Raw genomic sequence first — 20,173 nt, 5'->3', positions numbered from 1 at the left:
CACCAAAAAAGTAACTTGTTTTTAAACAACTCTAATTTAGCTGTGTGTGTGTGTGTGTGTGTGTGTGTGTGTGTGTGTGTGTGTGTGTGTGTGTGTGTGCGTGCGTGCGTGTGCGTGCGTGTGCGTGCGCCATATAAAGTTTTGCTTGTGATTTAGCTCCAGGTGATAAATTACTGAGCTCTGCTTTGGTTTGAATATTGTTAATGGTTAAAGAATAAAATAATAAAATTACATTTTGCATAATATGGTAGGCTATCTTTAATAAACAATGACTTGATAAACCATATGTAGTGTGTCATACATTCTTTCATCCCTTTCAGCTCCTACAAACCTCCTAACACCTGAAAACTAAAACTAATAATTCCTCAAAAGAAAAAGAAAAATACTTGTTAAACTAACTAAAAACTAAACTGAAATACAACATTTTTAAAAAACAATCTGAAAAAGTAATATACATGTCAAAACTACAATAACCCTTGTGAGCGCCACTGGAAGAGTTTTATTTTGACAGTCTCACCCGGAAGCGCTTTAACGGCTCTCTCTAACAGCTGACATACAGCGTTAGCAGAGCAAAATGTCAGCTTAATTTTTGGAAATATGGCAACACTATTACAGTAATGGCAACCTGATACATGTCAAGTATTAGTCTGTAGTTAAAGTTAACCTTACAGCAACATCGTTTGGAGCTTGTTTGTTTCTATATCTAAGCTAAATGTTAGCCTGTTAGCTGCAGTCATGTCGCTTGCAGCTATAGTGAAGCTTTAACACTAAATTACAAACCGGAAAGGTTAAAAAACTCACTAAGGTAAGTTAGTAGTCTATTGCAATCATTCAGTAAATGTTTGTGAGCCTTGCTTGTGATGCACGTGTTGTCATTTACTTAGTAGGTTTTGCAGAGATGTTTTTTAATGTGTTTTTTTTTTTGCATGAAGCTAACTTATATATCTGCATTTAAATTATATAATGTCAATATCCATCAAATGCAAATGAGATATATAAAGCTGACAACACTGGAAGAAGTATTCAGATACTTGGCTTAAGTAAAATGACCAATACTGCAATGTAAAAATACTCCATTACAAGTAAAAGTCCTGTATAAAAAAATGCTACTGCAGTAAAAGTACATAAATATTATGAGTGATGTAAAGTATCACAGTAAAAGTACTGCAGTATTATGAATGATGTAAGGTATTGCAGTAAAAGTAGTAGTTTAATCTTTAACAATGTGTTGTATCTTAAAAGCTTGTTATATTTTCCATTGTGTCAATAAATGTAGTGGAGTAGAAAGTAGAATATTCCCCTCTGAAAAGTAGTAGAGTGGAAGTATGAAGTAGCAGAACATGTTGAATATACTCAAGTAAAGTACAGTAAATGAGTTCAGTACTTAAGTGAATGTATTTTGCTACTGAAAGCTACATACTGAATGTTTTTGCTGTCGTTCAGGTGACACTGAGCAGGTGAAAAGATGGCAGACGACCCTCAGAGAAATTTCCGTTCTGCGTATTATGAAAAAGTGGGCTTCAGAGGAGTGGAGGAGAAAAAGTCACTAGAAATACTGCTCAAGGATAATCCTCTGGGTAGGTAACACTTCCACTGTAGTGTAGCAGCATTTATGTATAAATATGGCTTTACATACTGGAAGACATCAGGTTAAAAAGGTTCTGGTGTCTTTTTAAGAGAAGTACAATGATCTATTCCTATATGGGTGTATTTTTCTTTTTTATAATGCAATGTGCTTGTATTATGTGTCTGTATGGATCCATGTAACTCCATGTTTTTATGTATCTGACAGATCTTGAAAAGCTGAGCACCTTCAGTCAGAGGTTCCCCCTTCCCTCCATGTACAGGATCCATGTGTGGAAGGTATTGTTAGGTAAGACGGACACACATATATGATATGGGTAACATCTACACTCTATTAAAACAATAGAATCTGTTTGTACTGCAGGGCTGCTGCTAACGATTATTTATATTATTGATTATTTAATTTGCTGATGACTCCATATAAATTAAGTGCTTTACAAAAAGACATAAAACTCAAAATCTGTATGTATCACAGTTGAGTCGAGGCTAAATTATCTACTGTAAAATAGAAAGATAACTAATATTAGAGACACTATACATTCATCTTATATTCATCTCATTATAGTTTGTGGAGCCTTGCTATGACAGATGAGGTTTAATAATAGCATAGTAGACAGTTTCTATACTTTCATACTTATTTCAGTGTAATATAACGGCTTCAGATTGATATTAGTAGCCAGATGTTTTAGACTGAGCAGCTCTTTCATCACCATTCAATAAAAAAAAGTTCAGTAGTCGTCTGTATTGACATCAGCCCCTCCCCCCTCCTCCTCCATCAGGTATCCTGCCGCCACACAGTGACTCTCACACTCTGGTGGGAGGCTACAGGAAGGAGCAGTACCAAGATATCCTGGAAGCTCTGGAGGTGATGAGATACATCAACTCCTCCACACCTTCCATCCACGTCTACCTGCGCATGTTCCAGCTGGAGAGCCAGGTGCTCCCACGATGTTCCGAAACCTCGCCTCCGGTAAGATGAAAGGGGACGTTGAGTTGTGAGACAGTGACATTTAATATCTGGATCTGATGCATTAATTAGAGGAGCAAATAGACATATGATACTAACCTAATGTAGTGTGGTACAGAAAAGTCAAAGCATTTAATAAAAGGGTTTCCTTTGCTCCTCTGTACCTGACGAAAGAGCTTATACTGTATGGTCTTGAAATTTTACGTTTTCCTTAATTTAATAAATCAAATTTTATTAATAACTAAAAAAATAGGACAGAGTGAGACTAGGACTGTATTTGTAAAGCTTCCTAAATACAAAATACTAAGAAAATTAACCCTCCTGTCGTCCTCCCGGGTCAAATTGACCCCGTCTCTTTTGACTGTCCCTTCTTTCCTTCCTTCCTCCCTCTTTCTTTAATTTGTCCTTCCTTCTTCCCCATCTCCGCTCTTTCTTTGCTCCCTCCTCCTTCCTTCCTTCCTTCTTTCCTCCCCCCTGCCTCCCTCCCTCCTTACTCCTTTCTTTCCTTCCTTCCTTCCTCTTTTCGTCCTTACTCCTTTCCTTACTCCTTTCCTTCCTTCTTTCCATCTCTCCTAAATTCCTTCCTCTTTTCGTCCTTACTCCTTCCTTCTTTCCTTCCTTCCTTCCTCCTTTCCTCCCTCCCTCCTTACTCCTTTCCTTCCTTCCTTCCTCTTTTCGTCCTTACTCCTTTCCTTACTCCTTTCCTTCCTTCTTTCCATCTCTCCTAAATTCCTTCCTCTTTTCGTCCTTACTCCTTCCTTCTTTCCTTCCTTCCTTCCTCCTTTCCTCCCTCCCTCCTTACTCCTTTCCTTCCTTCCTTCCTTACTTCCTCCCTTCCTTCTCTCCTTACTTCCTTCCTCTTTTCCTCCTTACTCCTTCCCTTCCTTCCTCCTTTCCTTCCACCTTTCCTTCCTTCTGTCCTCCTTTGACCTGAGGAGGAGGGTTAATAGAATCACAATGTTTTCTAAGAATTTCTGCTCACAATTAAGACTAAATCCTGGTACATATATAAAAGTTATTCACAAAGCATCTTCACCCTTAAGAGAAAAACTGGAGTAGGAGGAGTACGGAGGAAGAGTTTTTGAAGCAGAGGAGAAAGAGTCCATTAAATATATATGTGTGTGTGTATAAACATCTACCTTAGTCTATCCGTGTTGCAGACAGTGGGTCTGATGTACTGAAGGTTTGCATGTGTAAAAAAACGTGCAAACTTGACATCACCTGCAAAAAAATGTGCAAGCTGATCAACGAACGCAGCGCACTGAGGCTTGAAATGAAATGTGATCCCATGAAATTAGAGATTCTAGTGGAAAAGGTTAACAAATATATTGAGTTATAATGAAAACATATTACCAGAAAAAACGACATATGGGGGAGTAATTGTGATAAAGTCAAAGCTCCACTTCAAATATATTAACACAGGTAGAAAAAATCTGTTATTTGCATATTCTGTCGTTGTGCCTCCGTCTCCTCGTCTCCATAGTAACAGCCGGTTAATACCTGCCCTTCAAACTTATTATTTATAGACTAGATGCAGTTATGTCAGCAAAATTACCTCCAGGTTTGGTAAATCACAATGCGTGTGCCAAATTAACATATTTCCATTTTTTTCTCCGTGAATTTTGCACACTGGGGTTAAAACGCCTCATATTGCATATTCATTATGGCAAACGTACTTGATAGAGATTTTAATTATGCAGCCCATACATCAATGGAGAGAGTAGACAGGAGTCCAGGATGTCTTGTATTGAAAAGGTTTATTTACTTCATGAAGGAGAAGTGAATGAATGATCAGTACAACGTTATGTTCTGATGCTTCCTTCAATTCTGAAGTTTCTCTCCTCCGAGTAAAGACTTTAAACCACGCAGATAATGCCCAAGGTTGAGCCATGACCAAATATGGGCAGATCCAACACATCTACAATATACAGAATTTAGTCTACTGGTCTATAGACAAAACATTGCTTAGACCTCACTCAGGACCTTTGTCCTACATCAGAGGTGTCAAACTCATTTTCATTCAAGGGCCACATACACACCAATTTGATCTCATGTGGGCCGGATCATTAAAAAGATGGAGGGAGGGAGGGAAGGAAGTTAGGAAGAAAGGAAGAAAGGAAATAAGAAGGGAAAGAAGGAAAGACGGACAAAAGAAAAGAGGGAAGAAAGGTAGGAAAGAGAGACAGTGAAGGACGGACAGACATAAGGAAGGAAGCAAGAAAGGAAGGAAGGACAGATGGAAGGAAGGAAGGAAGGAAGGACAGAAGGAAGAATGGAGGGAAGGACAGATGGAAGGAAGGACAGAAGGAAGAAAGGAAGGATGAACAGATGGAAGGAAGAAAGGAAGGAAGGACAGATGGAAGGAAGGACAGAAGGAAGAAAGGAAGGAACGAACAAAGAAAGGAATTAAGGAAGGTGGGATGGACAGGTGGAAGAAAGGAAAAGAGCACTAGATGGCAAGTGGGCCAGATTGTACCCCTCGGCGGGCCGTATCTGGCCCGCGGGCCGCATATTTGACACCCCTGTCCTACATCCAACACTATATCAAACCTCTGACTCCAGTTGCCTCTACCCCATTCAGGGAAAACCGTCAAAGACATATCTGACCTCGGCTGCTATAGCAACCCTATCAGGGTGCCTCCTGTTTTCCCCAAAAGGAGCAGACTCACTGCTTACCACTATCTCAAAGGGAGACAGTGTCTAACCCTATCATTTGGTGAGGCCTTGCTATGACCGCAACGCTTAGTTTGACCCAGTGCATATTAATGATGGAAAATTCCCTAACAGTACTAAATGGACAGTGCACATTTGAAAGATGCAACCGCATTAGTAGATCAGTTTGCACACATTTTTACACATGCAAACCTTTATGTAAATCAGGCTCAGTGCGTTGTGTGTAGGGATTGTTCATGAGAGCTCGTCAGTAAAGCTGCATCTATCTGTAGTTTTCATTATTAATGAATCAGTGGATTATTATCTCAATGAATCTCTAAAGTCTCCTCTCACCTGACGATGTGTGATAGTTGTGTTGGAGGAAACCACAACATGAATAAAAACAAGAACAAAAACTCCTCCTCCCACACATTGTCTCACCTCCTGCTGGAATATTTATTATTAGTTGTTTAAAGTTCCCGTCAGTGTAAACCGCAGCGTGGGAGAGTTCTCAGCTGATTTTAATTTTTTAACATGTCATTCACAATTTCTCAAAAAGACTCGATGACGCTTTCAATTTCCAGAAAATCAACACATTTAAGGAAGTGAAACTAGAGAATATTTAGCACTTCTGGTTGATTAACTACTGAAATGTGCTGCTGCTCTCTACACATGACGTAATTAACGTATCATACATGCAAATACATGTCGTCTGGCAGCTGTTTCTCAAGTCTGAGTCCTGGTTTTCACCTCTTCACATGCATGTTAAAGCAGGGATGTCAAATATGCGGCCCGTGGGCCAGATCCGGCCCACCGAGGGGTCCAATCCCTAACCCTTCCTTCCATTTTCCCTTCCTTTTCCTTTCTGTCTTCTTTTTCTTCCTTCCTTCTTTCCTTCCTTCCATCTGTCCTTCCTTCCTTCCTTCCTTCTTTCATGTCTTCTTTTTCTTCCTTCTTTCCTTCCTTCTTTTTCTTCCTTCTTTCCTTCCTTCCATCTGTCCTTCCTTCCTTCCTTCCTTCTTTCATGTCTTCTTTTTCTTCCTTCTTTCTTTCTTTCCTTCCTTCCTTCCTTCTTTCATGTCTTCTTTTTCTTCCTTATTTCCTTCTTTCCTGCCTTCTTTTTCTTTCTTCTTTCCTTCCTTCCATCTGTCCTTCCTTCCTTCCTTCTTTCATGTCTTCTTTTCCTTCCTTCCTTCCTTCCTTCATTCATTCTTGTCTTCTCTTCCTTCTTTTACTTCCTTCCTTCCTTCTATTTATCTTTCCTCCCTTTCTTCTTTCCATCTTCCTTCCTTCCTTCCTTCCTTCCATCTTTTTAATGATCCGGCCCACGTGAGAGTAAATTGGGCTGTATGTGGCCCTTGAATGAAAATGAGTTTGACTCCCCTGATCATGTAAAGTGTTTATCTTGAGGCTGGATTGAAATCAGATTACGTAATAACAGCGTGAGCCTGATGATGACTGATATAAATATAATTATAAAGATCTGATAGTGACGTGATCGCATCTGTGATCACTTAATGTGTTCCTTCCATTTTCCCTTCCTTTTCCTTTCTGTCTTCTTTTTCTTCCTTCCTTCTTTCCTTCCATCTGTCCTTCCTTCCTTCCTTCTTTCATGTCTTCTTTTTCTTCCTTCTTTCCTGCCTTCTTTTTCTTCCTTCTTTCCTTCCTTCCATCTGTCCTTCCTTCCTTCCTTCTTTCATGTCTTCTTTTTCTTTCTTCTTTCTTTCCTTCCTTCCTTCCTTCCTTCTTTCATGTCTTCTTTTTCTTCCTTCTTTCCTTCTTTCATGTCTTCTTTTTCTTCCTTCTTTCCTGCCTTCTTTTTCTTCCATCTGTCCTTCCTTCCTTCCTTCTTTCATGTCTTCTTTTTCTCCCTTCTTTCCTTCTTTCCTTCCTTCCTTCTTTCATGTCTTCTTTTTCTTCCTTCTTTCCTTCCTTCCATCTGTCCTTCCTTCCTTCCTTCTTTCATGTCTTCTTTTCCTTCCTTTCTTCCTTCCTTCATTCATTCTTGTCTTCTCTTCCTTCTTTTACTTCCTTCCTTCCTTCTATTTATCTTTCCTCCCTTTCTTCTTTCCATCTTCCTTCCTTCCTTCCTTCCTTCCTTCCTTCCATCTTTTTAATGATCTGGCCCACGTGAGATTAAATTGGGCTGTATGTGGCCCTTGAATGAAAATGAGTTTGATTCCCCTGATGCAAAGTGTTTATCTTGAGGCTGGATTGAAATCGGATTACGTAATAACAGCGTGAGCCTGATGATGACTGATATAAATATAATTATAAAGATCTGATAGTGACGTGATCGCATCTGTGATCACTTAATGTGTTTAGACGTAATCACATGACAGTAGGGTTAGGCTTAGGACAAGCCGACGCTGTGTAGATGCATCTGTATGTCGTACTGCGGCTTTGCTGAAATGACTGTGAGGAGTTTTTGAGGTTAGTGTCGAGCTTCTCATTACGAGCGCAGAGTTACAGAATCCTGGAGCCTGACTGTAAATGTACTGACATCGTTAGTAATCCTATGAGTCCGCTATGCAAACATGTACGTTAGAGCGTCACTTACAACCATCACCACAAAAAAACGACCCTTTGTGTTTTAACTTCCACATCAGTGACTAACTAATTACATATATTTAACGTTGGGAAACCTCACAGACTTACATTCAGCAGTAAATATGTGCCTCAATCACCCTGAATACATCTCTCATGTGTGTTGTGCTTAGAGTCAGATATCGTGGACATCTTTTAAAAAAATGCAAGTCAGCATTTTTAAATGAGAGCTGCAACAATTAGCCAGTAGAAAGAAAATTAATTGACAATTTTTAGCTAAAAGTCATTTAGCTAAAAAGGCTTTAGTCATTTTTTAAAGAGATAATTGTTAAACTTATCTGGTTCCAGCCCTTTAAATGTGAATATTTCTAATTTGTTTGGTTTTCTATGACAGTAAAATGAATATATTTGGGTTGTTGACTGTCAATTGGGATAAAAAAAAACAAAAAAACATTTTAGGTTGCTTGTTATGTTTTAGGAAACAGTTATTGACATTTTTCACCATTTTCTGGCATTTTATAGATCAAATAACTAATCAGTTAATGGAGAATATGTCAATGGATTAATCAATAATGAAATTAATGCTTTGCTGCACAATTAAAAGTATACATAATCTAAAAATATCCATCCTAATTTAATCTTATTTGACTTTTGTTACTTATCTACACCCCCAAAAAAAAAATATATAAAGTGTCTCTGTTAAAACTGCTGAAAGTTAGACACAGTATGACTCTTATTTTATAAAAATCCAGGATCCTCATATTCAAATCAAAATGATTTAATTGATTAATGAAACATCAGCACTAACAGATTATTGGCTCTGTTAATGTTGTGATAGATAGACGACACTGTCACCATAAACTTGAGGTTGATTCCTCGCTGCTTCTCTCACTCTCTCCTGCTATGATGATGATGATGATGATGATGATGATGATGATGATGATGATGATGATTTTGGTGTTTTTTCTCATCAGGATGAAGAGAATGAGGACTTCCTCTCCATCAGCCGAGCCATGGAGGAGATTGTAGACGATCCAGTCGACTGCTACTGGCTGATTAAATGTTTCGTCAATCAGTTTCACACAAAGTTCGGAGACTCGATACCTCATCTTGTAAGTACTAAATTCAACATGAAGGTTTTTTTTATATGTCTGATGCTTATCTGATGTCAAAAAATATGTCTTCAGACGTTTGTGAGCTCCTGAACACATCATTAAAAACAAGACTCAACCTGGATTTAACACAGATAGAAACTCTTATGTAATGTTTTGCTTCTTGCGTCATTAAAAAATAAAAAACAACTGGATGTCAGGAAGGATCCGAACACTCGTAACAGTGCCGTTATTGTTCACCGTGTGTTATTTATAGAGCAACAAAACACTGACAAAGAGTTATTCTGTGTGTAGTCCTTGTGTTTCATACCTACGTGCATCACGGCACTCCCAGTTTAAGAAAGACACCAAACACCTTGAAGGATTCTGGTGTTAAATTTAGCTCTCAGGAGTCAGAGCTCACATTATTCGTCACCATGAATAAAAGACTTTGTTGTGTGTGTGTGTGTGTGTGTGTGTGTGTCTGGCTTGTTTCTGTCTGGTCTGTGCCGCTCGCTGTGTAGCCGAAGAGCCTGGAGCACTATCTGAGTCAGGAGGAACCTCGGCTGCTGAACCATCTGAAGAACACAGGAGCTTTGGTGCAGCTGCCCTACAGCCTTTGGTTCAGACGCTGCTTCGCCGGCTGTCTGCCTGAATCCAGCCTGCAGAGGTAACAGTCAGGGTCCTTAAAAAGCCTCAACGTGTCTTTAAATGTGATTTTAAAATATATTTAAGGTCTAAACATGTCTTGAATTGTAGGCGTTAAAGCATTAAATTTGAGTTGAGCGTAATTATATTTGTTGAATTTATCATTATTATCATTATTTTGGGTTTTTGTACATAACCAACCAATTATCTTATTACCAGGAAGGAAGGAAGGAAGGAAGGAAGGAAGGAAGGAAGGAAAGGAGGAAGTAAGGAAGTAATGAGGAAGGAAAGAAGGAAGGACAGGAGGAAGGAAGGAAAGAAGGAAGGACAGGAGGAAGGAAGGACAGGAGGAAGGAGGGAGGAAAAGAGGAAGGAAGGATATAGAGGAAAGGAGGAAGGAAGGGAGGAAGGAAGGAAAGGAGTAAGGAGAGAGGAAAAGAGGAAGGGAGGAAGGAAGGAAAGAAGGAAGGAAGGAAGTGAGGAAAGAAGTATGGAAGGAGGAGGGAGCAAAGAAAGAGGGAAGGAGGGGAAGAATGAAGGAAAAATTAAAGAAAGAGGGAGGAAGGGAGGAACAGTCAATAGAGACTGGGTCAATTTGACCCGGGAGGACGACAGGAGGGTTAATTCAAGTAAAAAATAATCACCAGTTGCAACTATAATGAAACTAATCATTAGCTGCCATCCTATACAGTCATAGCCAAAAAATATTTGCACTCCTGCACCATGTCCTCCAAAAAAAGAGGATATTGCAATTGGAAGTATTTTGGTATTCCCATGTGTTGTATTTCTCTTTTTTTGCATTCGAACGACACAAAAAAAAACAGAGAAAAAAAGTCAAAACTGATCAATTGTCTCAAAACTCAAAAGATGCACTGGATAAAATCGTTGGCAGACTCAGCTTAATATTTGGTAGCCCACCCTGTGCAAAAAGTAACTGAAATCAATCACTTCCTGTAACCATTATAAGGTTCTTGCACCTCTCTATTAGTCACTAAGATTTGAGGGCTGCCTTCTTCCAGCTGTTGTTTTGAGATCTCTGCCCAGCTGTTCTCTAGGATTCACATCTGGACTCATTGTTGTCCATTTCAGAACTCTCCAGCACTTTGTTTTTAACCATTTCTGAGTGTTTTTTGAAGTGTGTTATTGGGTCATTGTCCTGCTAGAAGACCCATGACCTCTGACCTCTGACAGAGATACTGCTTTCTGACACTGGGCCCCAAAATCAGGGTTAGGGTTAAGGTATCCAGAGCCAGAAGCAGCAAAGTAACCCCCCAAAACATGTGTGAACCTCCACCATGTTTGACCAAAGGGAGCGTTTTCTGCCTCATTTAATTCTCTGTAAACATGCACCATGTACCATGATGCATTTTACCAAAAACTTTCTATTTCGGTCTCATCTGTCCACAGTTTGTCTGGCTTTTTTATTTTTTTGTATCAGCAGTGGTCTCTTACCGCAGCATCAAGTGCAGGGGTGCAAATATTTTTGGCCATGACTTTATAAATTACTTCAAAATGAGCTCCATTTCAACCCACTACAACAGTAAAATAGGAATTAAAAAGATCTTAAAATGTGCAGATACCCAGATAAACACATTTGTAGCAATAGTATTTTAATATTTAGGTTATTATGAAGCTTTTCTAACTGAATTTATGTCTAGTTTTAGTCACTAAATGATGCCAGGATGAGACTATATTAGATTTTTGTCTTTTCTATTTCATCACAGAGTCAGATTTGGTGATTTTGGAGCCTTTATATTCCACCTAATGTGGCTGATAGACATGTTGGAGTACAGGTTACATGCAAAGGTTAATACTTACTGAGATGATGCTGTTTGAGATGTTAAAAACAAAAAAAAGATGATTAAAAACTCCGTACCTGCTTGTCTGTCGGGGACATTTGAGGTTTCCTGTTTCACACGGAGACACGATCGGATTAAACGTTCGTCACACATCTGTCACATCAGGCCGATCCCGTTAAGATTAAATCATATTATAAAGTAGTTATAATCCACATTGATGAGCTGACGGTGGGTGTCAGGGAGTCTGCAGCTCCTCTCTCGGGTTTTACGGAGCTTTATAGAGAGTTTCATCTCATTGTTTAGATGTCCGGCTGCAACTTTTACTGTTTTGGTTCACTCTCAGGTTCTTATCGTGTCGTTTTTAGAGAGAAAAAGCTTCAAACAGACAGTTAGCTGTAGACTAGCTGGTGAACATAGCGGAGCATTTAGCAGCTTAACCCTCCTGTTGTCCTCAGGTCAAGATAGGAAGGAAGGTAGGAAGGAAAGGAGGAAAGAAGGAAGGAAGGACAGGAGGGAGGAAGGAAGGAAGGAAGGAAGGAAGGAAGGAAAGGAGGAAGGAAGGAAGGACAGGAAGAGGAAGGAAGAAAGGAGGAAAGAATGAGGAAAAGAGGAAGGAAGGGAGGAAAAGAGGAAGGAAGAAAGGAAAGAAAGCAGGAAGTAAGGAAGGAATGAGGAAAGGAGGAAGGAAGGACAGAAGGAATGAGGAAGGAAGAAAGGAAAGAAAGGAGGAAGTAAGGAAGGAATGAGGAAAGGAGGAAGGAAGGAAGGAAGGACAGGAGGGAGGGAGGAAGGAAGGAAGGAAAGGAGGAAAGAAGGAAGGAAGGAATGAGGAAAGAAGGAAGGAAGGACAGGAGGATGGACAGAAGGAAGGAAGGACAGGAGGAAGGAAGGAAAGAAGGAGGGAAGGACAGGAGGAAGGAAGGAAGTGAGGAAATAAGTATGAAAGGAGGGGAAAATGAAGGAAAAATTAAAGAAAGAGGGAGGAACAGTCAAAAGAGAGACGGGGTCAATTTGACCCGGGAGGACAACAGGAAGGTTAAAGAGCCAGATATTTCCCTCAGGAAGTTGTTCAGAGAGCATAAACGGAGCTAAAACAGAGTGAATATCGGACTTCCATTTATCAGGTGGACAGAAACACGACTCCTAATAAATGATAATGCTGCTCTGTAACTGAATTATGTTAATGTTGTATTTATAATTAGTTTCCGCTGCAACTAATGCAACTAACAACTCAGACACACAGCTGCAAAGAGGAACATAAAATAAAATAAGCCTGCTTCCTGTTAGCGACATGCCTGGTTTTTATATAGATAATTTAAAAAATGCAGACTTTTAATAATTATATAATATTTTGCTAAAAGAAAAAAAAAGTGAATCACCTTTTATACATTTTTGTTGCTTTTATATTCAGATAACATTTGTTTTTAACCTTCCTGTCGTCCTCCCGGGTCAAATTGACCCAGTCTCTTTTGACTGTTCCTTCCTTCCTCTCTTTTTCCTCCCTTCCGTCTTTCCTACCTTCCACCCTTCCTTCCCTCCTTCCTCCCTGCCTCCTTTTCTCTTACCTCCCTCCCTCCTACCTTCCTTCTTTCCTTTCCTTCCTCCCTCCCTCCTTTGTTTCCTTCATTCCCTCCATCCTTCCCTCCTTCCTTCCTCCCTCTCTCCCTTCCTCCCTCTCTCCTTTCCTTCATTCTTCCTCTCTTCCTTCCTTCCTCCTCCCTTCCATCCATCCTTCCTTCCTTGACTGGAGGACAACAGGAGGGTTAACCTTAATTTCTTCACAGTGTGTATATGAACTGAACTCTTCTCATGTATTTTTTTTAGAGTGTGGGACAAAGTAATCAGCGGCTCCTGTAAGATCCTGGTGTTTGTTGCCTTGGAGATCCTTCTCAGCTATAAGATCATCTTAATGAGCAACAACCGGCCTGAAGGCGTCATCAAGTTTCTGCGTAATGTGAGTAAAGCTACGACTAACGATTCATCTGGTGATTATCTCATTTAAAGAAAAAATAAAAATAAGAAGGGATAATGTGAAAGCCCCAAAGATATTCAGTTTACTCTCAGACGACTTAAGACACCAGAAAATATTCAGATTTAACCCTCCTGTTGTCCTCGAGTCATGGAAGGAGGGAGGGAGGGAGGGAGGAAGGAAGGATGGAAGGGAGGGAGGATGGATTCAAGGGAGGAAGGAAGGATGGAAGGGAAGAAGGAGGGAGGAAGGGAGGATGGATGGATGGATGGAAGGAAGGAAGGAAGGAGGGAGGGAGGGAGGAAAGAAGGAAGGATGGAAGGGAAGAAGGAGGGAGGAAGGAAGAAAGGAAGGACAGATGGAGAAAGGAAGGAAGGAAGGGAGGAAAGAAAGAACAGTCAAAACAGATGGGTCAATTTGACCCGGGAGGACGACAGGAAGGTTAAGAAGCTGGAACTAAAAAGTCTCGATTGATGGTTAGAATATTCCTCCTGTACATAATGTTACTACCGGTATGTATTTTACTATATTTTAATACTCTTCATATTTCTTACTCTCCACCTGCTGCTGTAACTCGTACGTTTCTCCATCGTGGGACTGAAAAAGGATTATCTAACTGTTACGTCTTTATCCACTTAACAGAAGTGCAATTAGAGTAGGGCTGCAACTAATGACCATTTATCCATTCTCAAGTAATCTGTTGATTGTCTCAAAGAAAAAAAAAAAGGATTATGAATAATGTCAATTAAAGGATAATTACCGTTTTTTACAACCTGGACCTTATTTCTAGCATAAAATACGATCATTTACTCACCCAGACAACTTTGGTGTCATTTGGAGTTGCTCGGACGAAATTAGCTCCAGTGGAGCGCCGCGTATATCCGTATAATGCGAGTACACGGGCACCGAAGCGCAGCCTCTATATAACACATTATCTGCCGTGAAACTAGTTAATTTCACCAATATTTAGTTATGATACGTTAGTGCTATTCCCCTCCGAGCCCGTGGTGGCATGTGAGGCCAGGAGATACGCAGCGTCTGGATGTGTCAATAAGTGTCTGTATCACAACACTGGAGGATTTCTGCTCCATGATAAACCGGGCTGTGGTAGAGACGTTCAGAAATGACATCATCCAGATCAGAGGTTAGCAGGTCAACCTACAGACCCTGGATGTTGATAACATGCCACCACGGGCTCGGAGGGAATAGCACTAACGTATCATAACTAAATATTGGTGAAATGAACTAGTTTCAGATAATGTGTTATATAGAGGCTGCTCTTCGGTGCCCTGTGTACTCACATTATACGGATATACGCAGTGCAACACTGGAGCTAATTTAGTCCGATCGACTCCAAATGACACCAAAGTTGTCTGGGTGAGTAAATGATCGTATTTTATGCTAGAAATAAGGTCCAGGTTGTAAAAAACGGTAATTATCCTTTAAGCCCACAATGCAAGATAAATCCACAATCCACACCCCAAAATATTGAGTTTACTCTCATAGATAACTAAAGAAACCAGAAAAATATTCATATATAAGAAGCTGGAACCAGAAAATGACTCAAAGCAATTAATTAATTATCTAAAAAGTAACTTTGAGTGTTTTTATCCAACAAACAGAAATATATAGTTTTCATTTTTCTCACAGTAGACACTTTTCCGTTTCCTCCTCCAGATACCGCAGGAGAACACGGACGCCATCGTGACTAAAGCCATCGACCTGTGGCACAAATACTGCGGCACCTTGGTTCACGCCGTGTAGCCCCTTCCCTCCCTCCACCTTGGAGCTGTGGTAACCGTGGCAACCTGAGCCCAGATGTGAGCTGTATCTTTCCCAGGATGCACCAGGACCTAAAAGCTTTTTCCTCTCTCTCCACGCTGAGACTTTCAGACTGCACCTGCTCAGCGTCTGCGGGGCTTGAACTGAACTTCAGCTTTCACCAAAGATTCTGATAAACTGTGGAGGTGAAAAAGAAAAAAAAAAAAGACTTGAAGTGAACACTGAAAGCAGCTACAGGAGCGAGCAGCCATCAGTGAAACCTGTTATAATGAGAACGTGAAGAAGAAGAAGAAGAAACAATAAGAGACGAGCAGACGTAATCACGTTATTGTTTCTTTCTTTAAGAAACTGCATACATCATCATAGAAGACTCACAATAAATTAATACCCACATGCAGTTTTTTCTGCTTTTACAAAAAGAAAAAACATTTTGAAAAGTCGCTTCTTACTTTCTTTGCTATGTACAAGTCTTTATAATTCTGAGAATAGTTTCCTCTCAAAAACACTGTTTAACACACACACGCTCACACACACACACACTCACTCAGACACACACACACACACATCATCGTAACACTCAACAGAGCAACCAGTCCTCCCATTAATATGGCCAAAAAAGGAAAACTACTAAACCAAATATGGACTGTAAACAATATAAAAACAAAAAGGAGGATGGCAGGGTTTCTAGATGTTCTACCGCCAAAGGTTCATCTTCGAAAATAAAACAATGAAATATATATATGTATATTTAATAACAAAAAAAAAACCTACTTTCTTATAATTCATCGGAGAGTTCGGCACCATTTTACTGTACCTACAGATAATAATAATAATAATAATAATAATAAACTGTATCAAATGAAACTATAAAGTTAATTTGGCAACTTTTTTAAATCCCTGTAAACGATACTGTAGGCACAGTGACACAGTGGGGTCATGAACTCTCAGACAGCAGGCGGCTGGGATGCATTCAAGATCCTCCGACTTCCACGTAGAGTTGCTTTGGTTCAAAAAACTTGGGGGGAGGAGGTGGAGGAAGGAATCTGAAGTCTGAAACGTTGAATGCAGCCCAAAAAATAATAAAAAAAAAAATTACAGATGGATAAAAGAAATAAAACGGAAGAAAATCAGAAATTATTGCTCAGTTGATTCGATGTGTTTTTTGTTTTGAAGTGTTTGAATTTACAGATGAAGAGCGAGAGAGAGACATGATCTCTGGAAGCAATGAATAAAATGTCTATGCAGTGACAAATGATACAGAAATGAGTCCAAATTCTTCCTTTTATATCAGGTGTCAAACTCATTTTCATTCATATGCTACATGAAGCCCAATTTGATCTCATGTGGGCCAGATTATTAAAAAGATGGAGGGAAGGAATGAAGGAACGAAGGGAGGGAGGAAGGAGTCAAGGAGTGAGGAAGGAAGGAAGGAAGGAAGGAGGAGAAGGAAGAGAAGACAGCAAAAAAAGATGCAAGGAAAGATAGGAAGGACAAATAGAAGGGAAGGAAGGAAAGGAGGAAAGACAGGAAGGACAAATGGAAGGGAAGGAAGGAAAGGATGAAAGATAGGAAGGACAAATGGAAGGGAAGGAAGGAAAGGATGAAAGATAGGAAGGACAAATGGAAGGAAAGGAGGAAAGATAGAAAGGACAAATGGAAGGAAAGGAGGAAAGATAGAAAGGACAAATGGAAGGAAGGAAGGAAGGAAAAGAAGACAGAAAGAAAAGATGGCAGGAAGGAATTAAGTAACAAAGATGGAAGGAAAAGAAGACAGGAAGTGGGCCGGGGTCGACCCCTCGGCGGGCCGGTTCTGGCCCACGGGCCGCGTGTTTGACACCCCTGCTTTATATGCTGAGTTTTCATTATTTTTTAAAATTTTTTTAATACTTTCTGTGTAATATTTGGTATTAAAAGGCGACTGCAGCCTCCCAAAAACGCTCTAAATAGATTTTTATGTAGGCTCTGCTTTTAATACTCTGTCACAAATCCCTCACACGGTCTAATTCAGTCACTCTTAGAGGAGATCTTGATTTACTGGCTTTGCAGAGAAGCCTTCTGGGACTTTTTTTTTTTTTTTTAGGACATTTTGGCTTCATATTCAGCTGCCTACAATAACAACAACAACAACACAAGCTGTCGTGAATATTCCCGTTCCTCTGGTAACATGATGAGATAAATGATTTGAGATGTGATCTGTGGAGTAAAACAGGTTTGAAGATTTGAAGTCCAGTGGTGTTAAAAAAAAAAAAAAAGAGAGAGTGAGAGAACATGATGAAAAGGCAAAAGCAATCCTGGTCTTCCCTCTCTGACAGTTCCCGTCCTTAAATCCCCACATCATCCAAGTTGGCACAGATTCTCAAATTTAAAAAAAAGAAAAAGTGCTGCAAAGTAAACATATTGCCACCTCTTCTTCTTCTTCTTCATTTAAAAAAAAAAAGACAAAATAAAAGCTTTTTGAATATCAAGAAGTCTGAAAAATCTCCTGTCGAGAGTTTAATCCATCTGTACTTTTTTAGTAGTTGCTCCCGTTTCCTGGGCGACGGGGAAACGAGCCCCCCGGAGATCGTGTCGAGAGTGAACCCGACGCCGAAAAGAGGGGAGCGGTGAGCAGTTGGAGGGCAGCAGAAAGCATCAGTCTGTAACACTTGAGGCTTGTGTGTGGGAAATATAAAAACATGGTCGAGGTCCAACGGAGAGATTTTATGGCCGATGAAACCTGCAGGGAAAAATAAAAAAGAGAAGATGTTACTAGAAAGGCTCCAGAGTCATCAGCTAGTGGCTTTTAATAGAGCAGGGAAGGAAGGAAGGAAGGAGGGAAGGAAAGAAGGAAGGAAAGAGAGAAGGAGGGAGGAAGTCAGTGGCTTTTAATAGAGGAGGGAAGGGAGGAAGGGAAGGAAGGAAGGAAGGAGGGAAGGAAGGAAGGAAGGAAAGAGAGAAGGAGGGAAGGAAGTCAGTGGCTTTTAATAGAGTGAATATCTTATTATATGTGATGGGAAGGGAGGAAGGAAAGGAAGGAAGGAAGGAAGGAAGGAGGGAGGGAGGAAAGAAAGAGAGAAGGAGGAAAGGAAGGAAGGAGAGAGAGAAGGAGGAAAGGAAGGAAGGACAGAGGAAAGAAGGGAGGAAGGAAGGAGGGAGGGAGGAAAGAAAGAGAGAAGGAGGAAAGGAAGGAGGGAGGGAGGAAAGAAAGAGAAGGAGGGAAGGAAAGGAGGGAAGGAAAGGAAGGAGGGAGGGAGGAAGTCAGTGGCTTTTAATAGAGTTCATATCTTATTATATGTGATGGATTGAAATTTGGAGTAGACTCATGGACTTAAAGGATGATTTTTTTTTAAAGATTCTTTTGGCCTTTATTTAGCAGTAGACGGACAGGAAACATGGGAGAGAGGGGGGGGGGGGGGGGGGGGGGGGTGACATGCAGCAAAGGACCTCCGATCGGGATTCGAACCGGGGTCTGCTGCATATATGGCATGCACTCTAACCACTCGACCACCTGCGCGCCTAAAAGGATGAATTTTAATAATGAAAACTTTCACTTCATGACAGGAAGTCTCTAAATCTAATGAGTGACTTCCAATCAGCTTGGACTGTGAGATCAATACTAACATCTTTTTATAATTAATTAAGTCAAGTAAAGTAGTTTTAATTCCACTCAACTATTATTAGTATTAAAACAGCTGATTATTCCTCTATCGCTACCTTCAGGATAAACAGTAGCAGGAAGGATCTAAGAGTAAATCATCCGTAGTAACACTATAAATCATTGTCAGTGTGGTTTTTTTTTTCATACCTGGTCAGATGACGGCTCGACTCATGCACCTCCATCTCTGTGCTTTTAAACTCGTTCAACTCCTTTCTTATGGCAGCCTGAACAACACACAAATACACACATATTTTAATTTACTTGTATTGCACCTTTTAAAAAGTTCAGTTCAGTTGTAACAAAGTGCTTCACAGAGAAAAGGAAGACAAAAAAATCCAAAGTAGAAATTATATTTAAGTCATATTCTGACTCATAAGTTGTCTCTGCACTAATTCACATCCATAAATTCCCGATCAATCATTAATAAATGTTTGATTAATCATTCAAAAATCACTATTTTATGGTCTAGGAGAACATTTGAATGCTGATTTTTGAATTTTTTCTAATAAACACAAGTCAAATTTGTACATTTGCATATATATATATATATAATAATGTGTAAAAAAGATGTTTTACACATTGTGGATCACATTAGGTAAGGTCCAGCTGAAAGAAATATATAATATGTATATGGCGTTTTGACAGCTCTCAAATGTAAAATATGGGTTAAAATTAGACTGAGCAGTATGTAAGGATTAAAAGTATAATAATATAAAGTATAATAAGGCTCGTAGAATCAGTAACTTCTTTTAAAAATAGGTTCAGACTAACTTCACTGTGATGCTGTTTGTTTATTATTAGTCTTTTATTTCATTTTATTTTACTTGACTTCATTTTATATTATATTTTCATCATCTCCTAACTGTATTTCATTGTCTTCTACCTTCAATACCAGACAAAAGATGCTATATACATTAAGTTATTATTATTATTATGCATACTAAAAATAAACAGTATTTCTGTGTGTTTGGTGTCTTAGAGCAGTAACCTTATCAGCAGCTGTTAGTCGGGTCCAGGGTTTGTCTGCCCTCCTGTCGTAGTCCTGAGCCTCGGCCACTTCCACGTAGTCACTGAAGCGAATCAGGATTTTGGCCTCTCGCAGCTCCTCCACTGTGGGCCTCTGGCTGAGCTGCAGGGAGGAAGAGGAAGAAGAAGAAGAGAGGAACAACAATTTAATGAAATGTTCATTATAAAAATCCATCTATGAAATACTAAAAAGCTCTCGTACTTCTAAATTTAGTATTTTAACCCTCCTGTTGTCCTCCACTCAAGGAAGGAAGGGAGGAAGAAGGAAGGAAGGAAGGTAGGAAGGAGGAAAGGAAAGAAGGAGGGAGGGAGGGAGGAAAGAAGGAAGGAAAGGAAAGGAAGGAAAGAAAGGAAGGAGGGAGGGAGGAAAAGAGAGAAGGAGGGAGGAAGGAAGGAAGGAGGGAGGGAGGAAAGACGGAAGGAGGGAGGGAGGAAAGAAAGAGAAAAAGGAGGGAGGATTTTTTTTTTTTT

The 20,173-nt window shown here is 39.9% G+C and overlaps 2 protein-coding genes across 2 annotated transcripts in view; one reads left to right on the top strand and one right to left on the bottom strand.

Moving 5' to 3' along the window:
* The first annotated feature begins 548 nt into the window (after positions 1-548).
* On the top strand, positions 549-16,374 carry tbc1d7 (TBC1 domain family, member 7). The gene is made up of 8 exons (XM_053321999.1): positions 549-805; positions 1,444-1,577; positions 1,793-1,873; positions 2,364-2,554; positions 8,725-8,862; positions 9,366-9,511; positions 13,113-13,242; positions 14,935-16,374. The coding sequence occupies exons 2-8, from the start codon at positions 1,466-1,468 to the stop codon at positions 15,019-15,021; spliced, it is 885 nt and encodes a 294-aa protein (XP_053177974.1). The 5' UTR covers positions 549-805; positions 1,444-1,465; the 3' UTR covers positions 15,022-16,374.
* Positions 15,162-20,173, bottom strand: part of phactr1 (phosphatase and actin regulator 1) — a 21,238-nt gene continuing 16,226 nt past the window's right edge. The window contains 5 exon segments of the mRNA XM_053323043.1: positions 15,162-15,216; positions 17,548-17,755; positions 18,527-18,534; positions 18,824-18,900; positions 19,665-19,805. Coding sequence (XP_053179018.1) covers positions 15,162-15,216; positions 17,548-17,755; positions 18,527-18,534; positions 18,824-18,900; positions 19,665-19,805 — 489 coding nt within the window.

The sequence above is a fragment of the Scomber japonicus genome, chromosome 7 (assembly GCF_027409825.1).
Source record: "Scomber japonicus isolate fScoJap1 chromosome 7, fScoJap1.pri, whole genome shotgun sequence".
Taxonomy (NCBI): domain Eukaryota; kingdom Metazoa; phylum Chordata; class Actinopteri; order Scombriformes; family Scombridae; genus Scomber; species Scomber japonicus.
This window is presented reverse-complemented; position numbering and strand designations above follow the sequence as displayed.

Coding starts and splice junctions, on each gene's coding strand:
- tbc1d7 (XM_053321999.1), top strand. CDS start 1,466: ATGGCAGACGACCCTCAGAGAAATTTCCGTTCTGCGTATTATGAAAAA. Junction 1,874..2,363: donor TGTGTGGAAGGTATTGTTAG/GTAAGACGGACA, acceptor CTCCTCCATCAG/GTATCCTGCCGCCACACAGT. Junction 2,555..8,724: donor GTTCCGAAACCTCGCCTCCG/GTAAGATGAAAG, acceptor TTTTCTCATCAG/GATGAAGAGAATGAGGACTT.